The 20,837-nt window shown below is 40.0% G+C and overlaps 1 protein-coding gene across 1 annotated transcript in view; it reads right to left on the reverse strand.

Moving 5' to 3' along the window:
- Positions 1-19,578, reverse strand: part of syne2b (spectrin repeat containing, nuclear envelope 2b) — a 152,132-nt gene extending 132,554 nt beyond the window's left edge. The window contains exons 1-4 of the mRNA XM_065003352.1: positions 19,537-19,578; positions 14,614-14,697; positions 12,466-12,537; positions 3,183-3,186 (exon numbers count right to left, since the gene is read on the reverse strand). Of these exons, the coding sequence (XP_064859424.1) occupies positions 3,183-3,186; positions 12,466-12,537; positions 14,614-14,697; positions 19,537-19,578 (202 nt within the window). The remainder of the gene's footprint in view (positions 1-3,182; positions 3,187-12,465; positions 12,538-14,613; positions 14,698-19,536) is intronic.
- Positions 19,579-20,837: the final 1,259 nt, after the last annotated feature.

A 20,837-nucleotide genomic window follows, 5' to 3' on the forward strand; every position in this document is an offset into this window, starting at 1 on the left:
GCCATTTTGAGCCTGTAATTGAACCCACAAATGCTGATGCTCCAGATACTCAACTAGTCTAAAGATGGCCAGTTTTATTGATTCTTTGATCAGAACATCATTTTCAGCTGTGCTAACATAATTGCAAAAGGGTTTTCTAATGATCAATTAGCCTTTTAAAATGATAAACTTGGATTAGCTAACACAACGTGCCATTGGAACACAGGAGTGATGGTTGCTGATAATGGGCCACTGTACAGCTATGTAGATATTCCATAAAAAAGTAACCTGTTTCCAGCAACAATGGTCATTTACAACATTAACAATGTCTACACTGTATTCCTGATCAATTTGATGGTATTTTAATGGACAAAAAAATGTGCTTTTCTTTCAAAACAAGGACATTTCTAAGTCACCCCAAACTTTTGCATGGTAGTGTATGTTCTGAAGAAAATGTCATTTTAAACTGTAATTGGGCGGTCACAAAGTAATTGATATTTGACACACAATCACAACAAAAAGAGACCTGATCTGGCCTGAGAACCAGTCTCATCTGACAAGGTCAGGTATTTGGTCAAATGAACAGCTGACAAAGCATTATGTTGAAGTATGACAATTGTAACAAGTAGACTAATATATTCTGTTTTCCAATACATTATTTGCTCTTTGCTCGAGAAAAGTTCAACCCCCAGAAATCACAGATTTCAGAAATGTAACAGCCATACAAACTAATGTCAATGTACTCACTCATGATGTGAACATCAGTGCTGCATCAGACAAGAAAAAAATGGAAAATTGAACAAAGAAGCTAAACCTCTTCTTTCTGCTGCTGTATAAGCATGGTTTGCATACACAAGATACCATCCTTTGTCTGAGATGTGAGGTATTCTACAAGAGCAACGACAAGCAGCTATGGGATCCAATGGGAAATGTATCAATGGAATGCGAAGTTCGTTGGTGAGTGGATTCTGTATAACCACCAATCACCCTGCCAGCCTGCTGTGCTGCACCTCCTGGGGAGGCAGGTGAATGGTATCACCTCAGCTCCACCCATCCAAAAAGTTAAGGCGTGATGGATTTGGTCCCGCCTGCCCAAACAAAACCCGCTTCTCAAGTCGTCCTCCAAGTGCCATCACAAAAGAGAAGAGTCCATCAAAGAGGGGTGCTGCATTACCTGCTTTAGATCATTAATGATTTTATCTATCCAATGATACAACGTCCATTATGTGAATCTCTAGATATCCCTGGACATGGGACAGTCTGTGATGAAAGCTGTTGTTGCCTACAGTCTGAGAGTGGGAGAGCTACGCAAACAGTGGAGAACCTCTTCTAACTCAACTAGTCGCTCACATTCAAAGGAGGGGAAGTGCTTCCCGTTCTACTGCCACTGTACATACAGTACATGTATGTATAACAAAACGTGAAGAGATTTAAGAGTAAGATCCCATCACACTGCAGCCATATGTAAATAGTGTTCATCCATCAGGACTCTCCTTGTCCCTCAAAGTTCCACGGGGAGGGGAAACGGAAAACATTATAGTCTGCATATTTTCCCAGCTTGGATTTCTATTACTTTCTAGGAAATGTCCTGTGTAATCCTGTTCTTGCTAATCTAGGTCTAGGAATTCACCACGGCCTAATGAGAAATGTGTGAGAATATCAGTGAGTTGTGAACTATATTTAGCTGCATTCTTGTATCGCTACGACTCCAAATATGCAAAGAAAAACAGACTTTCAGACCATTATTTTACAAGCTGCCTTGTCAGTGGGGGCAATAAGCATACATCACCCCTCACAGTACATTGCATCATCTGGTAATTGCATAGCTGTGAAAAATAGATCCAGAAACAGTTGTTTCTAAATAAGGTTAACAGAGCAACAGTCGTGGGTCTGAAATAGTACTGCTGATGGCCTCTCTATAATGGCACTCAACACACAAGTAAAAGTAAAAGGAGAAAGATAGTGGGGAGAGACAGACAGACAGACAGACAGACAGACAGACAGACAGACAGACAGACAGACAGAGAGAGAGAGAGAGAGAGAGAGAGAGAGAGAGAGAGAGAGAGAGAGAGAGAGAGAAAGGGGCATGAGGACAGGGACAAGGCAGATAGTTAGAGAGGCAGTGTCATATTTATCCCCCTAGGAAGAATACCTGTATACAGTGCCAACATACAAGACGAGAAGCCTCTGTGCCATGCCCAAGGTCAACAGAGGAGACCAAATCAACCTCTCGATTACCCTCTCCTTTGCCAATGAAAACTGATAGCTAATCAACAAATGTTCTCTACTAGCAACCAAATAGAGAAAAAAGGAAAAGATGAGGAAACAAAAGCACAGGTCATATATAGTAATTCAAACCACAAAGTGAATAGTCTCTGCTATTGTATGTAAAACTGTGAGATGCCTAGGAGACTTCATAGGCATGCAACATGACATTTCACGACCCACTACTGAATTCCATCCCCTTTGGATGACTGTTTGACATATGACTCATATCTCATTGGGTTTACATTTCAACAGTAAACACAACACATCCCAAAGTGACTACTTTGAGCCAAAACAGGACCGAACAGGCACAGGTTGGAGTGAGAGAAGTTAATACGATTGTGAAATTTTCCCTGGGTGTGAGAAAATCCTGATTATGATGATGAATATTAGGTTGCCTCAGAAACTAAAACACGTTAGCTCAAATATTAAGACATGAATAACTAGATTGTTTTCTCCTCATGTACAATAGGTCCACAGAGCTGCTTTCCAACACTACATCAACTGTATTGTTTAAACAACAAAAGGAACACAGAGTCAAGGGGAGTAGAGTAGAAGGGCAAAAAGAGGGACAGAGAATCAGGGAGGAAGAGAGAAAGAGGATCAGGGAGAAAGAGAGAAAGAGAATCAGGGAGAAAGAGAGAAAGAGGATCAGGGAGAAAGAGAGAAAGAGGATCAGGGAGAAAGAGAGAAAGAGAATCAGGGAGAAAGAGAGAAAGAGGAAGGCACACAGAGAGTCACTGACCCTGCAGAAGCATGTGGACATTGTCAATGTCCAGGGGGATGTATCCCCTCTCCACCAGTGCATCTCTGTCTCCTGATATAACACTGATATAACACTGATATAACACTGGCTTAACACTGATATAACACATGCTTCCTGATATAAAGGGGGCTAACATCCACGGACACTGATATAACCCCCAACAGCATGGCACCTTTCTGGAGATTAACAGAGACAAACATGACACATATATGACATAACACTCAATCTCACTGTTTGAAACACACTGACATAACACTGACATAACACTGACATAACACTGTGGCTTAACACTGATATAACACTGATATACTGATATAGGATCATATTTACATGTTACATTTGGCACACACTGAATTACACTGACATAACACTGGCTTAACACTGACATAACACTGATATAACACTGACATAACACTGACATAACACTGACATAACACTGATATAACACTGACATAACACTGATATAACACTGATATAACACTGATATAACACTGACATAACACTGATATAACACTGACATAACACTGATATAACACTGACATAACACTGATATAACACTGATATAACACTGGCTTAACACTGACATAACACTGACATAACACTGATATAACACTGATATAACACTGATATAACACTGGCTTAACACTGATATAACACTGATATAACACTGATATAACACTGACATAACACTGATATAACACTGATATAACACTGATATAACACTGATATAACACTGACATAACACTGATATAACACTGATATAACACTGGCTTAACACTGACATAACACTGACATAACACTGACATAACACTGATATAACACTGACATAACACTGATATAACACTGGCTTAACACTGATATAACACTGACATAACACTGACATAACACTGGCTTAACACTGATATAACACTGACATAACACTGACATAACACTGACATAACACTGATATAACACTGACATAACACTGATATAACACTGACATAACACTGACATAACACTGACATAACACTGACATAACACTGGCTTAACACTGATATAACACTGATATAACACTGATATAACACTGACATAACACTGACATAACACTGACATAACACTGACATAACACTGATATAACACTGATATAACACTGACATAACACTGATATAACACTGACATAACACTGATATAACACTGACATAACACTGGCTTAACACTGACATACACCTGCACCTGCTTGCTTGCTGTTTGGGGTTTTAGGCTGGGTTTCTGTACAGCACTTTGAGATATCAGCTGATGTACGAAGGGCTATATAAATACATTTGATTTGATTTGATTTGATATACCACTGATATAACACTGACATAACACTGATATAACACTGACATAACACTGATATAACACTGACATAACACTGGCTTAACACTGACATAACACTGATATAACACTGGCTTAACACTGATATAACACTGACATAACACTGACATAACACTGACATAACGCTGATATAACACTGACATAACACTGATATAACACTGATATAACACTGACATAACACTGGCTTAACACTGATATAACACTGACATAACACTGACATAACACTGATATAACAGTGACATAACACTGACATAACACTGATATAACACTGACATAACACTGATATAACACTGATATAACACTGATATAACACTGACATAACACTGACATAACACTGATATAACACTGATATAACACTGACATAACACTGATATAACACTGGCTTAACACTGACATAACACTGGCTTAACACTGACATAACGCTGACATAACGCTGGCTTAACACTGACATAACACTGGCTTAACACTGACATAACGCTGACATAACGCTGACATAACACTGACATAACACTGACATAACGCTGACATAATGCTGACATAACACTGACATAACACTGACATAACACTGACATAACACTGATATAACACTGACATAACGCTCACATAAGGAGTGTAGAGAATATTTATTGCTTCTGTTCAGTTTATTGTTTATGAGTGACACCTTCAATTTAATGCAATACCCTTAACACAAGAACAGTCAATGAGATGCACACATACTGAAATTCACTCAGTAGTAGCAATAGCATACCGATCCATGTATTCACACTTAAAGCCTGCAAATCACCGTCACCGTGTTCCCCAGTTATACCTTGTTCCCCAGTTATATCTTGTTATGTTGCAACCCTGCCACTCACCAGGGTGAAGACAGAAATCACAACATGGAGAACACCAGCAGACTGCATAATCCAACATTTTGCCAAACATGTATTTTTATTAGATTTTTTTAGGGGGTAGATCAACTTTAATATTATACGTTTTGAATCAGGTGTCATTTTGCGTATCAGTTCATAAACCATGTGCCATGGAATCAGTACATCAAAATATCTTCACAACTACATTATTTTAGCAATCTATGACACAGCTGTCATTTTTCGGGTCCTTAAATTAAACTGGTAGATTTTTTTTATTTATCGCAATTTTCTTAATGCAGGGCTGTCAGGCAAGTTCCTTACTTTATCCCTCTTCCACTTGCCTCTTCCATTTTTGAGGTAATGCTGCAATTAGTTGGTTATGCTGCAATAGTTTATGTGTCGTGGGGCTGGGGTCAGTCTGTTATATCTGGAGTATTTCTCCTGCCTTATTCGGTGTCCTGTGTGAATTTAATATTTTGATTTCATTTTCAAATAACCGAAAGTGAGAGGTTGTAATCTAAATAAACAGAAAAAGGCCATTCTTGAACATGGGGTTAGAAATTCTTACTAATCTGCTAGAGAACCAGTTGTCACGACTTCGGGCGACGTTCGGCGATCAACGTCACCGGCTTTCTAGCCATCGCCGCTCCAGTTTTCATATGTCCATTTGTCTTGTCTTGTTTCCATACACACCTGATATTCATTTCCCCAATCAATCTACTTGTATTTAACCCTCTGGTTACCATCATGTTTTGTGCGTAATTGTTTCATGTTATGTGATGTTAGTTTACGCGCTTTACTTTTATGTTCCGTTTTTTAGCGCGTTTGATTTATGTAGTGCTCTCGTTTTTGGAACTATAATATAAGTGCGCCTGTTCATTATACTCTGCTCTCCTGCACCTGACTTCACCTCCAATACACCATTGACACCAGTTCAGATTTAAGTATAACTTTTGTATGACTGAAGCCTTTAGTGAGAGATCGAATGCTTTAATATTTAATAATTCTTCACAATTTGTCCTAACCTGAGTCTCAAGCCATGATTGCTTCTATCAGTTTAAGTTCTGTCTCTGGTGGGGGTCGGGGAAGTTCTGTTTTGTCTTGTTTCATGTAGCTCAAGGATGCAAATAAGTGATAGGAAACATGTGTGACCTTTAAAGATGTCTGCTTAATTTCTCTGCTCGCTCCACTCTCTTTGCTCTCTCTCAATTATCAAACTTGACTGACATCTATGAAAAGGCAACAGGTGACTGTGGTCAAAATACTCAAGACACAATAAGAGTATTAACCTACAGCTCTTCACCTCTCCCTATATAACTTATACAGAGAATAATGGCAATAAACACAGGGTGAACTTTAAAATGGATAAACACGAGGCGAGGCCTTATCCACCACTGCTAATGGGTCATTTCGCCAATTTGGTCCCTTATGAGAAGTGTAACTTGGTCCCAAAAAATAACAGTTGATTTTACCTAATTTTAACATTCTGTCATAAAGAGCACATGTTAAACTTAATAAAAAACTGTTTCCCCAACTCAAGAGGTTAAAAATGTATACTATGCTCGACCTGATTTTACACAATGATTTGACTATTAAAATAAAAGTTATTAAAAAACATACTGTATATATATTAAAACAAGAGCTAAGTTCAAATAACAGGGTTGACCTTGAAAAATGAAAAATCACAAAAATTGTAAATAAATAATCTTCAGAAATGACTATGTCAAAGCAACAAAATAACTAGGGCTTTAGAATGATGGAGAGAACTTGGAAGATATTTTGGGGTTAAATGGTCCTAGAAGTTACAGAAGGTGCACAGAGGGACAAGTAATTGTTTGTTTTTTTGGCACATTAGTAAGTCTTTATTCACAATAAAAAATCATTTGATTGAATTCTACACGTGGTCTGTATTAAAGGGTACTTTATTTAACATAACATGATTGATTTAATATCATATGTAATATTTATTTAAATTACAAAGGGACGCAAAAGGCACTCATTTCGTGGAAAGACCGTAGTGTCAGGACTGAGAAGCAACTCAATTCAATCATAGTCCTAAACTGTGTTGTCGCTATCCTCAGTGTGGCATCTGTGCTATCCAAAGGTTCATGTCAGCTGGAGAGAGAGAGGGGGACAGAGATTGTGTGTCCCTGAGACAAAGTCATACAGGGTTGCTCTAATTGTGGATACAGTGGGGGTCAAAAACACATACTGTAACAATGCACTGGAAAAAGACCAGGGGGGGAGGCAATAACACCATAACACAGGCTTCAGACATATGACATAGACAGATAGCACCGTCTGTTTGTCCACTGGAACACATGTCCAGTCCATTCACCTAACGACTCCATGGCTGGACAACGAGGTGGAGGGTTACGCACCATACCTTCTATTTCCGTCAACAGTATAGGCCTAACACATCTTTGTTTTGTTTTTGGAGGCCAGAGGGGGAGGGCCTATGCAAGGGATATATCAAAGAGGTGCTGGTGCCCTCTTTTGCATAAATTAAACAATATTTGTTTTGCTGGCGCATTTGTTTGGTTTCAGCCTGTGTATGTAATTGGCAACAAAAAACTACAGTGTGGCTTTAATGCTGTCAAGACTTGAGGGCACACAGACCTTTTGTCATGTTTGAACAGGGGTAATAAATCAGTAGTGTGTTGGGCTAGTTCCACCCATCCAGGCCAAGCATTCTGACACACACGTGACACAAATGGGGAGAGATGAGGGTGAGGAAAAATAGTCTCCTGTTTCATTTAAAGAAAGGGACACTGGGAAGGGCAGTTTGGGGCATATGCAGTATCCTGTGTACGCCTGTGGAGAGACATGAGTGTTCAACAGAGAGAGGGCATTGTTTTCTTTAATCTGCCGACTCAGAGGAGGCAGAGGACAGACAGACAGGCCTCCCCATATCAGAACCACTCAGCCAGTCTAGCCCAGGTCTCACGGGAACGGATTGGCAAATAGGGTCAAGGACATGACTCCCACTCATAATGACTAAGTCATACTGCTCTGATCCGTTCTGGCTTTCGTTGTTAGTATTTAACATCCAATATGCTGTGCAGAGACATTGTTATTGACAAAAGAGACCAATTACTTGACTGGGCCTGTGCTGTATATCTCCCTCTGGTTGTAGCTTTCATTCACCGGTTCCATAAACCAGGAAGCATGATTTTACATGTCAGATAATCATTTAATGAGCATTCAGGTTCAAGTATAATTTCCCTCATGTTAACGTCCTCATGTCCATTTTGTCAACCATAGAATCTGTTTTACAAATCAACTTCCACCTTGTAAAAACTAACTGACAGATTAGGCTATCTCTGTGAATTTATTCCATCTGAAATATTTGGTCTCTCTGATCGTTTCAAGGCAAAGTTTAATACAAGTAAAGTCATTGTAAACTTTGCCAGACATCTGACTTTTCACAGCATCTACTTTCTGGGTCTAACTCAAGTCAATCCAACATCAATCACGACTATCATTTCCCTGACCTAATGTTATGGTATGTGCTCAGGAGAACCAGTGTCCACTCTTAGAAAAGAAACTGCCATCTATAAACTAGAAGGGTTATTTGGCTGTCCCCATAGGAGAACCCTTTGAAGAACCCTTCTTGGTTCCGAGTCTAACCATTTTGGGTTCCATGTAGAACTCTTTCCACAGAGTTCAACACGGAACCCAAAAGCGTTCTACCTGGAACAAAAAATGGTTTTACCTGGCTGGAACCAAAAAGGGTTCTCCTATGAGGAAACCTTTTTTTTTTTTAAACCTTTTTTTTTTAAGAATCAACAACTTAAAAGTAAAATACAAAGATCTCAAATAGAACAGCAACAAAAAGCAGTAACTTTGATCAATTGTAAGTAATGTAAGAACTTCATCGACATTGAAAAAGAGTCCATGCTAATTCAAGTAGTTGTATAAAGTTTTTACAGCTAAAAATAACCTGTATTTCCATTCATAAAGAAACTATCAGAGGGTCTTGTCTTGCAAATTGGCTGCATGAATGAAACTTAATGTGTCCCATAAAAATGGCAGTCATACTGTTGAGAGAACAGTTAAACATAATCAAGCAAGCTTGTTTTTAGGCAAAAACTGGTCAATCAAATGTTCCACTAATTTAAACAACAAAATGCAATGTGATGAAGTTGAATCCATGTGGAAAACTGATTGGATTATCAAAAAGTCATCAATATAAGGGAATGTTGTATTTTTTCCCCCCCAACGTTTAACCTAAATCCAATGACATGGTGACATTTGTTGTTGGTTTCACGTTGAATTCACGTCAATCAAACTAGACTTTGAAATTAAGTCCGTGCCCAGTGGGAGGATAGTTTTTTCCAGTAGAGTTTAAAATATTCCTCACATAGGTCGAGTTAAGAATAAATGTCGTGCACTTTGACTAGCGAAATGCTAGATAGCACGACAGACGTGTCGACTTCGTGAACTTGTCACTGCCTAAAATAGAGCACCAGTGGGCACGTGTTCAGTGCCGCTCTAGTGCGCTTCAAACCCAAGTTTTGTAATGTCAAGAGTCCTTGAGGGCAGACAAGTATGGACCAGAAGAATTTTAATAATGAAGGCTATACTGTCGACGTGAAGCTCGTCCTATAGTTCTGTCAAAATATGGTGAAGTTGCCTAATGAGAAACTCATCATATAGGCTACACGATTTATGAAGAGAGGGGGGAACAAAACTCAAATATGCTAATTAAATGCTATATTGGCTAATATGATCATCTGAACACAAGTCGAGGGGTGAATAGAGGGTCAAATATTCTAACAATAGGCCTAAAATCAAACATTAAAAGCTTCTTCAGAGTAAGTAAAGTAATATTGCGCTTTCCAAACTGAAAGCCACTATCATTCATTCGCCAAAAGGTGTCTACTTACATGTAACAAAGTTGAATAGACGTGTTTCAGTTGTCTGGCAATCAGATACAAGTCCAACAATAACAATACTCATTGATTGGAATAGGGAAAACAGAGTGCGCTGTACAGTACAAGTTGTGAAGCACCAGCACAGTTACACCCCTCCCACCGCGCGCAAATGTGGAGATGTCTACACAACTCCGAGAGTAAAGCGAGCCTCTACGGATCGAGGAGTGGGTTTCAGACCGAGTCCGGACAGCTAAATATATCAACCAGTCACGTCGGACATACTCCCCATTTTGTCACACCTGTAGGGGTTGGGGGCTATAGCCTACAAAAGTGTATCCCATTGTAACCAGTGGAACAACAACATGAACACTGATAGTCACTGCAAGAACAACTTATTCTTCAAATCACATCTCAGAATTAATGTATTATATTGATATAAAAACCCATCCACTTCACCAAACGCAGATCTTATGGATAGGTAGGTTTAGAGTGTCCTTTTTAAATCTGGCATGTTCTTCAGCAACACTATTGCCAGACTAGTGGCTTTGATGGAATCGTAATAATGTCACACTAGCAAATAAACACTCCACTCCTCCAGTGGGTCTCTCTATAGCTGACTAGAGACTAGAGTGTCAGTGTTACATATCAATTGCTGTATGCCTGGAACAGAGTGAAAAGTTAAACTGTCTCACCAGTTTAAGATCTGCTGTCTGCTGGGGCCATGTAATGAAATGAGTATTTATTGCAGATTTAATTGAGAAAATAAATAAACATAATATACACCTGGCCTTTTGTACAGTTATTGACAACAGCAAAGGCAGCCAGTCCATTATCATTGTATAGTTTTTGAGAATTGCAATTTTTTCCCCCACCCCACAACTCATACAGTATCATTAACTAAACGTCCATGGTTGAATGAGGTCCTTTGATTTATGGGACTAGTCAGTCCTGCCAGCAGGAACAAGAGGTCACTGTATTCTCATCTTAACCAGAGCCAGAGAGCCAGCCAACCTGATTTGAGCTTTAAAACATGGCTTGAACTTTAGAACTCTTTAGAAAATGCCAGGTAATATGTGATATCCAGGAAGTGAGGAGGGGGCTTAGATGACTGAGATCAGGTGGACTCATCCTCCCTCCCTGCTACTCTAATCTAACCAGAACTGGGTGGAGGTTGAGGTTCATTTCGTAAAGTACTTGAGTTCTTTTGCTCCAATCCCCATTATCCTGAGGGAGACGGTCATTTCATGATGATTGAAGTATTTACTCATCCAAATAAACCGCCAGGTCTTCTCGTCTCTCTCTCTCTCTCTCTCTCTCTCTCTCCCTGCTCTCATCTCCGTTACTGTGGCTGACACATATCAGACCAGACCGTAAAATACTCCTGTCTCCATGGGCTCCACACACTAAACATCCAAATTAGAGCTACAGTAAGTGCTCTGTGAAAATATAAATTAATATTTACAAAATGTAATTACATTTACAGACTTGTACTGAAATGGATAAGAACACACAAGTTAATTAGCAGGTCCAGGGAAAGGATCTCACGTGTAAGAACAGCTCCTGAGGTCCATCAGCTAAATTAGCCTGGGTGTAGATCTACAGGTATGATTGTGTTTCCCCCCTCTTCTATGTGGATCGCTATGAACAAAGAAGCAGCCACAGTCCCTAATCAGGCTAATAGCCTGTAGTTCACAGGTGACTGGGCTGATGAGGTAGAAAGGCCTAAGGGGGATCAGACAGGAGCCTGACTCTCTGGCAAGAGCCAGTCAGGTTACTAATTCCCTGACTGGCTCCTGGTTGACGTGACATGCTGGGATAAATAGCTGGAAGTTCCTCCCTGGGATCCATTAGCAGGTGCTGTCAGAGACATCACAGCTACCGGAGTTACTGCAGCTCCTGATTCAGAGGTTCAGTGGTAGTCCTCTTCAGTGGAGATCTACTGTAGTGAGACCAGTTGTGAGCCCAGATGACCCAGAGTAGAAGTACTCAAGTGGTGAGTTATACCACTTTAGTTAGATCAGTCACACTTACTCTTTATGGAGTTTGGGTCAGCAATCAGAGATCTCTGGAATATTTCATTTTTTAAGATTTTGCTTAATAGTTATTTACATTTTTCATTAAAATACCAACAGTAAAGTACAAAAATACTCACCACATTAACTTGCTATACACAGACTATTTGAAGACTTTGATAAAAGATATAGAGATATAGAGAGAGTGTAATGTTAGGCAATAGAGATAACCCTGTGGTGTCTGTGCAGGTTGCGTTCTGTGCTGCTGTGCTGTACAGTGCTGTGATCATGGCATTACACTAATTCAGACTTCATCCGTCAACCTGCCCGCTTCATTGGCTGTGCTGTCCGGAGTTTACTTTCCGGGCCAGGAAACCAGGCTGTGGTGGGCTGCACATCACCACGGACACCTGCTGGGGGCGCTGTGAGACCTGGGAGGTGAGGACGGAGAGCAGGAGAGAGTCCTATGCAGTCTGACTGCAGATAACGGTTACAAATCAGTAGATGTCAGCAAACTCTGTAAACTATTTAATTATGAGTACTAAACTACAGTATGATGATTATTGTAGAACAATGCATCACTGTATCCCGGCTAAAGGCTAAATCGACCAGTGACAAAATAAAGCAAGTAATAAACAAATATATTATAAACTAAACTAAGTACCTAATTGTCATACTTGAGTAAAAGTAAAGACACCTTAAAAGAAAATGACTCAAGTAAAAGTGAAAGTCACCCAGAAAACTACTACTTGAGTTAAAGTCTAAAAGTATTTGTTTTGAAATATACTTAAGTATCAAAAGTAAATGTAATTGCTAAAATATACTTAAGTATCCAAAGTAAATGTATAAATCATTTCAAATTCCTTATATTATGCAAACCCGACCGCACAATTTTCTTGTATTTTAAATGTATGGATAGCCAGGGGCATACTACAACACTCAGAAATAATTCACAAACGAAGCATATGTGTTTAGTGATTCCACCAGATCAGAGGCAGTAGGGATGACCAGGGATGTTCTCTTGATCAGTGTGTGAATATTTTCCTGTTCCATTTTCCTGTTCTGCTAAGCATTCAAAATGTAACAAGTACTTTTGGGTGTCAGGAAAAATGTATGGAGTAAAAAGTACATTATTTTCTTTAGCAATGTAGTGAAGTAAAAGTAGTCAAAAATATAAATAGTAAAGTACAGATACCCCCCCCCAAAACGACTTAAGCAGTACTTTAAATATTTTTTACTTAAGTACTTTACACCACCGCTGTGGAGTGTGTCTGACCAGCACCACTGAGTGTATCACCTATGTCTAACTGTTGCCATCACTAGTACTGGACAGGGAGAGCAGCGCTGGACATTTCCATTCTCTCCATAGAATAAATCGCCTTTCGATTTCTTTTTCAAGTCATTATGCAACTTGGAAAAACTTGAAACATGTTAACACATTATGTAATCTGACTCTGAATAGTTTATTTCAATAAGATATAGCTCACTCAGCTCTCTTTACTGAAAAAGAAGACGAGAAGAATCAAAAGAGTCAAGAAATTCAAAGCGTAGTGGTTGATAATGAACTTCAAATCATTCATAGAGGATATAAACTTGTTTTTCTAAGCGTTATGAATATGCATGAGAAGGAGCATTATATAACCGGTGTCACTAAGGTGCTTCAGGGCTGTGTTTGAGCTCTCATGCTTGGAGCATCTTCACTGTGTGGGTGGGGTTTAGGAGGCTGTGGAGCACTCCCTAGACAGTCAGACACACTCACAGCGTCACACACACCCTCGTTCACAGTGTCACACACTCACACTCACGAAGAAAGACCCAAAGACGAGTAGCTGCTGCTTTAGCAACAGCCAATGGGGATCCGAATTTTAAAAAATACAACAACAAAAACACACACACACCCTATGGTGGCAGGGGTGTCAGACTCATTTAGAGTGCCTCTTGGGTTCATCACAAAATCTTCAAGACTCGAAACATAAACACAGACATTATCACCCTCTTCCCCCGGATATTAATATTAATAGTACAGTCTCTCTGTGATTATTGCTTTTAGGCTTTTCATGTTGTGGCACCAGGATCATCCAAAAGGCCACATTAAAGGATCAACAGAGTTCCACCATCTTAGAATGGAAAATATCATTGAGAGGAAATGAAGAGATCTCTGTTATAAATTACCATGGAAAAGCCAACAACAGTTCTACCATCTTTAATCCTTGTTTGACTCCATGTCACATCTGTAAATCTGGACAAGGTAAAAAAAGACATAGTGCCAACATGTTTGACCCAGTACACCTAACTTGGAACAGTGAACAGACCTGTGTCTCTGTGTCAGCTGGCCATGTCTCCTGGGTCTCCTAATCAAACTCACTGACAATCTACAGCACTGTCAAACACAGCATAAATAGGCGAGATTAGAAGACCTGGCTGTGTGTCTCAAGACAGCACAGTTCTGTGGCCCTGTTGAGAGCTGCTGTAACGGCCCCTGTCTTTCTAATCGTTTCTGACATTACCGTCGCTTCCTCCTCTGGCTGGGGGAGGGAGGGGAGAGGGGAGGAGGGTGGAAGGGGGACCTGTAACAGCTCCTGGCAGGAGGACTGAAGGGGGAGGTGTGGGGGGTTGGGGGGCACTGGTGCAACACACCACACTGCAACGTCCTAATGGAAAAAGAGGAGGCAGGATCTGAGAGGAAGGAACAGATGATGAGTATGACGATGATAAGGATGAAGGTGATGATGTTGATTATGATGGTGAAGATTATGGTGAACCCCTCCTCTGCTGAGATTCTGTGATAAGATTTTCACTCAAAAGGGAAATTGTAACAAAAACATGAACATTGATAGCCTTCGCAAAGGCCATGCTGAACCCAAATCCACCTCTAACTGACCGCTGTAAAATAATTACCACATACTGTATTTGGTGGTTTTAATGGATGATCTATAGTGGTCCTTACTGAGTGGAAAGGGAGCTTGGTCTTTTTCTTTGTCGATCTTAGGTCTGATAATCAATGTCTTTACTTAGAGTACACCGAAGAGAAGGTACACCTAAAATGCTTTAAATTAGTAAATTTAGCCACAATCAATAGTATTTCAAGAGAATTCAATGGCATGATGCTCCTACAGTATATTGATGAATGTCAGTTTCAGAGGAAGAGCACTTAACCAAGGGTAATGGGTTCAGACTCTGTGACCAAAAACTATTACAGAAAATAGTCATTACATCTTACTTTTCACACTCCCACAGGAGTCATCAATTGCAGCTTTATTTTTAGTAGCTCTTGAGAAGCTAATTTCTCTTGGACTTTTTCTCTTCGGCTTGGTGTCAATACACACAAATGGTGGTAAATTAGCCACGATAATTCCTGTCAACCTGCTCAGTTTTAATTGGCAGTTCCGATTAGAACCCTTCATTGCACCCTACCTGTGCCTGAACAAGGACTGTAGCTCCAGCGTTAATGAACTTACTAGAGTCAACACGATTTATCACAACACAGGAGTTGATTGGACAGATTATTGGAATGCAGACCTTTTGCCAAATCAAGCCTGACAAAGTATCTCAAAACGCTTTCTAAAAAACCTAAAAACAAAAAAGGTTTGAGGTACCTCAATACAATTTATGTTAATTAATTTAAATGGGTTAAATTGTACTGTTTCGGTCTAGAAGATTGCATCAGATTACACGGATTCCTCTTAGAATCAGAACCCTGTATCCGACCAGTAGTATTCAAATCACACATCAACACAGAAATAACTAATAACACGCAGACAGTATCAGCTTGGCAAATCTAATTTCTGGGAGTTCAGATTTGACTACTATATGGTATCACAGATTGGACTTTGCAGTAAAACCTTATGATGTATATAAACCCTGGATTGCTGATGCTATGTATTGGCCATTGAGAGGCTTTGAAACCACTGTTCAGCCATATTAGCACAGCACACATATTGGAACAGTCCTTTATAGGAATTAATGGAATTCTACAGTATTTCAATAAAATGTTTCAAGGACAAAAGTACATGTACTGTATTTAAGTATTTTTTGTTGTTATAGTAGGGACATTAGTAACATTAGTAATCTCAAAACATTATACTTTAAGGAAAACGTTTTTAAATACTGTATATTTTGTTTTTTATGTTTAGCTCACATAATATAATTTAAAAGTATGCATTAATAAGGTGTCTGTAATATAATAAATGTGGCATACATTTCTATTCCAAAATACTTTTTACAATGGCGGGGGAGTGTCAAGATGGAGACACATTGGCCTCAACACAGCACCCTCTAACCCTCATCTAGTGTATACATAAATCAGTGGGTAAATATTTGTCTGCTTAGCCATCTCATCTAGTGTATACATAAATCAGTGGATAAATCTTTGTCTGCTTAGCCATCTCATCTAGTGTATACATAAATCAGTGGATAAATCTTTGTCTGCTTAGCCATCTGAAAGTATAAAGAGGGAATACATTGAACGAGTGATTCTGACATTCTGTAGATTTCCCAGTAATAATACATTTCCTTCCCTGTAGAGAAGCACATTGTAAAGTTGACAAATAGACTAGAAATCCCCAGACAGTACTTTATTTAGCTGACGCTACAGTTAAGGTGTGCAACTGTAAAAAACAAAACAAAAATTAAATACATGAGCCATAGTGGGAATCATCAGTGCTACTTGTTAATGCCATTGCTTTAACAAATGGTAGACAACAGTAACATTCCAGTAGAAATTAATTGGAAATTATAGTCCAGGTGTGACCAGATGCTTCCCAGTCATACCAGTCCTGTCGCCATATGGAGAGGTATCCAGTCAACATAAACAGAGAGAGAGGCTAGATATTAGCATGCTCAAGACACAATCAGTGAGTTTCGCTTGAAGTTCTTCAGAGAGAGGAGAGAGAAAGAAGAGAGAGGGGGACAGAGAGAGCGAAGGAGAAAGGGATAGGGATTGAGAGAAAGCGAGCGACCAGTGTGCGGGGTGAGAAGGAGAGATAGAAGAGAGGAGAGAGCAGTGTCAGCTGAGAGAGGGATGGGGGGGGGTGCAGCTATACATTCAGGCGTCTGAGACTGAGACGTGATGTGTTGAAGGGAAGACTGGCCAGGCTCTTTTTTTTCCCAGTCACTAGTCAAATCAAGACTAAAGGAAGAACCAGAAGAAACTCTCTCCTTCCCACTGCTCCTCCTCCCTGTGTCCCTTCATGAAAATCAAGTCTGTTTAAGTCATTTGAGAGAAACTTTCAAATGGCATGTACAAGAGTGTTACAGTATGAATGACTTATATGCACAAATCCCTCGACTGAATCCTAATTATCCCTGTAATATTACGTAGTACTAGATTCCTATGTAGCAGACAGGCATTCATCAGTGGACTTAGAGCAAGAACCATACACATACATACTTTACATAAGACTCTGCTGTGAGTTTACGAGTGCCATTGTGAAATAATCTGTTCTCAAACCCCAGACAATCACAGTTTGCGATATTCAATGCGTCCTCATAACCATGAACGTGGTGGTAAAATGGACAGAAGACATCCCCATTGGTACTAAACACCTCAGGTAGGTATCTCTGTTGGAATAGCTGTGCCAGAGAGGGAGCCACGTTGCAGCAAGCTAGGCTAGCTGAGAAGAGGTGAGTTTTAAACAGAATCCAGCCCAGCCCGGTGCTGCAGTGCAGTTGAGTTGAGGAGAGGCTGAGAGGCAGGCAGGCACCCAGCACAGAAGAACTAAAGCCTCCCATGCTCTGTCTGCTTGATGTTCTGGCAGCCAGGGAAACGGATCTGCCTCTGTGGAGACACCATCTTGGGAAATCAGACCCAGATCAAGAGCTCAAGCGTTGCACGTGTATACAGCAGTCACAGTACCCTGGGTCATAACACTGCTCCTCAGGCTGCAGATTTACAAATGCATTTTCATAAATGTATTTCATATTTTTATTGAGATGAGCCTTTAGTGGTGACAGTGCGCTCAACAAACTCATCTTCAATAATAGAACTTGGTTCAGGCTTTGTGACACACTGTGTCACTGTGTGGAGGCTGTCTCGTGCCATGTGTAGGGATCGTGGAACTGTGTGTCACTGGATGGAGTGGACCTTCGTGTGCATTCAACTTTATGTGCCAGAAGCCATGCTGTCAGTCTGTCTCAGACGTCCCTACTTTATTTACCACATTGCAGTCAGTCTGCACATCTAGTTCATGCAGCAGGGTGAACTTAAAAAGCGTTATTTACACATCATGGCAACATACGGTTGGTGCATAACATGTCCCTAAATGATGCATAGACACGAGAAGAAACTGTTATGCTATTAATGCTAAAATACTTCTGAAAAAAATCTCTCTCTACAGGAAATCAGACAGTGATAGGGGATATGCTGTACAGTGCTGCTTGAAAGTATGCGAACCCTAAAGGGCTAGTCATTATTTTGTTATAAAATATAACAATTTTGTAATAGACATTCCAAGTAAATGACAGAAACAAAAAATATATATCTTTTCACTGGTTTTTTTTAACAAAAGTGGTTTATTTAACAGAAACTCAGATTTGATGTGTGTAAAAATATGAGAACCCCTTCAGTCAATATCTTATGGAACCTCCATTAGCAGCAATAACTTGGAGTAAACTTCTCCTATAGCCAGTAAACAGTCTCTGATTACAGAACTCAGCCAATTGTAGTGAGGTTTGAGGGGTGTCTGGCATGAACTGCCCACGTCAGGTCCTGCCACAGCATCTCGATTGGATTTAGGTCCGGATTTTGACTTGGCCAATCCAAAACACAAATCTTCTTTCTCCTGAGCCATTCTTTGGTAGATTTGCTTGAATGCTTTGGGTCGTTGTCTTGTTGTAAGACCCATTTTCGGCCCAGCTTTAGCTCCTTGACTGATGGCCTGACGTTCAAGAATCTCCTGGTATACCTCAGAATTCATGGTTCCCTTAAGATGTGGAGTTGTCCAGGTCCAGAGGAAAAGCAGCCCCAGATCTTGACATTCCCACCACCATACTTGACTGATGGGATAAGGTTCTTCTGGTGGTAGGCAGTGTTGGATTTTCGCCAAACATAGCGGTGTGACCAAAAAGGTCCATTTTGGACTCATTGGTCTAGAGAATGGACTTCCAGAAACCTGTCCAGGTGGTCTCTGGCAAAGTTAAGACGGGCAGTTTGGTTCTTTTTTGATAGCAGAGGCTTCTTTCGATTCAGTGTTCGTCTTATTGTTGAACCATGCACAGTTACCTGAGCGAGGGAAGTCTGCAAATCTCTAGATGTTATGTTTAGGTTGGCTTTTACCTGATTTATTATTGTTCTTGTGGCTCTTGGGGATATTTTGGAGTTGCTGTCATGTTAAATGCTCTCCATTTGTAAATTATTTGCCTCACAGTGGCCTGATGGAGCTCAAATCTTATTGAGATCATCAGCCTTCCCCAGACTGATGTGCTCTCACTACCCTCGTCCCGATGTCCTCTGAGAGCTCCTTTCCTCTCGGCATGGTGTGCTTTGCATTCACCTGAATGGGTAACACCAAACTTACCAGGTTTCTTATGTCTATTTATCAGTCCCGCCCAAACTCTTTCCAAATGATCTTTCCTTTGATTGGTTCATTTGGTACCCAATTATTTACCCACCTGATTCTACTTACCTACTTGATTTAACCAATGCAACTTTGGGTTCAATTATTTTTGCACCTGCACTAATTACTTTTTAATTTTGTTTTTCTACTACATGCATGATTTCCTCTACAACATATGGTATTGGGAAATATAAACCTGTTATGTCAGATCAAAAGGCTGGTTCTGATTAAATTAAGATTTCATGGTAAAAACTTTAAAAATCTGTCATTGCACAAAGGGTTCACATACTTTTAAGCAGGATTGTCTATGTCAATCATCAAAAATATAAATCAATGTACAGTATGTAGCAACAACTTACTGGAACAGACCGAGGCTTGAAAGAGAAAAATCATGACGGTGCTCAATAATTGACACTCAATCATCAATATCAGTTTATCACTTGCACTGGCACTCATATCATCCAGAACGACCAGATAAGTTTAGCCTATAGCTACTGGACTTTCTTTCTGTGGGAAAAGCATTAACCTTATTGATTTCCCCATTCGTCAAGTATCAATGCAGTGTTTCAGAAACCATTGGTAAGTCATGGTTAATAGTGCTACCTCTATACATACCCTGAATGTCAACATTGGAAATTGTCAATAATTAAAAAATATTTATATATAGAGTAGATCAATAAAATCTTGGTTCTCTTTCAACACATTTGCATGCAGTCAACTGCATAATATACAGGCAAGAAGTAAATAGAGTCAGGGGCGCAACTTTCACTGGTGACACGACCCCCACATTCTGAAATGGCATTTTTGTCCCCCCCCCCTCAGTTTTACCATTGCACTGTGATACTAAAAGCGCCATCGGTGTGCTTTAGGACCATGCGGACGCCTCAGAGCGGTCGGGTAGGCTGTTTGGCGGGTTCATTGGACTGGATTTACGCGCATGCGGACAACAAAGGCCATGCGGACGGCAAAGCTTCTGAAAGGCACGGTGCTGCTGTCTGCAGCTGCTGTCTCTGTGTGTGTTGCAATTTTTCTCCAAGTCGTAAAAGCAAGCAGAGGAGAAACTGGCTACTTTTTATTTGACTGATGTAGCTGGCAAGGTACCTGTAACTGCTGTTTGACTTATATTACCAGTGCTGAGCTAGTAGTGTAACTGACCTGTAACGTTGCCTACAGTAATA

The sequence above is a fragment of the Oncorhynchus nerka genome, linkage group LG18 (genome assembly GCF_034236695.1).
Source record: "Oncorhynchus nerka isolate Pitt River linkage group LG18, Oner_Uvic_2.0, whole genome shotgun sequence".
NCBI lineage: Eukaryota > Metazoa > Chordata > Actinopteri > Salmoniformes > Salmonidae > Oncorhynchus > Oncorhynchus nerka.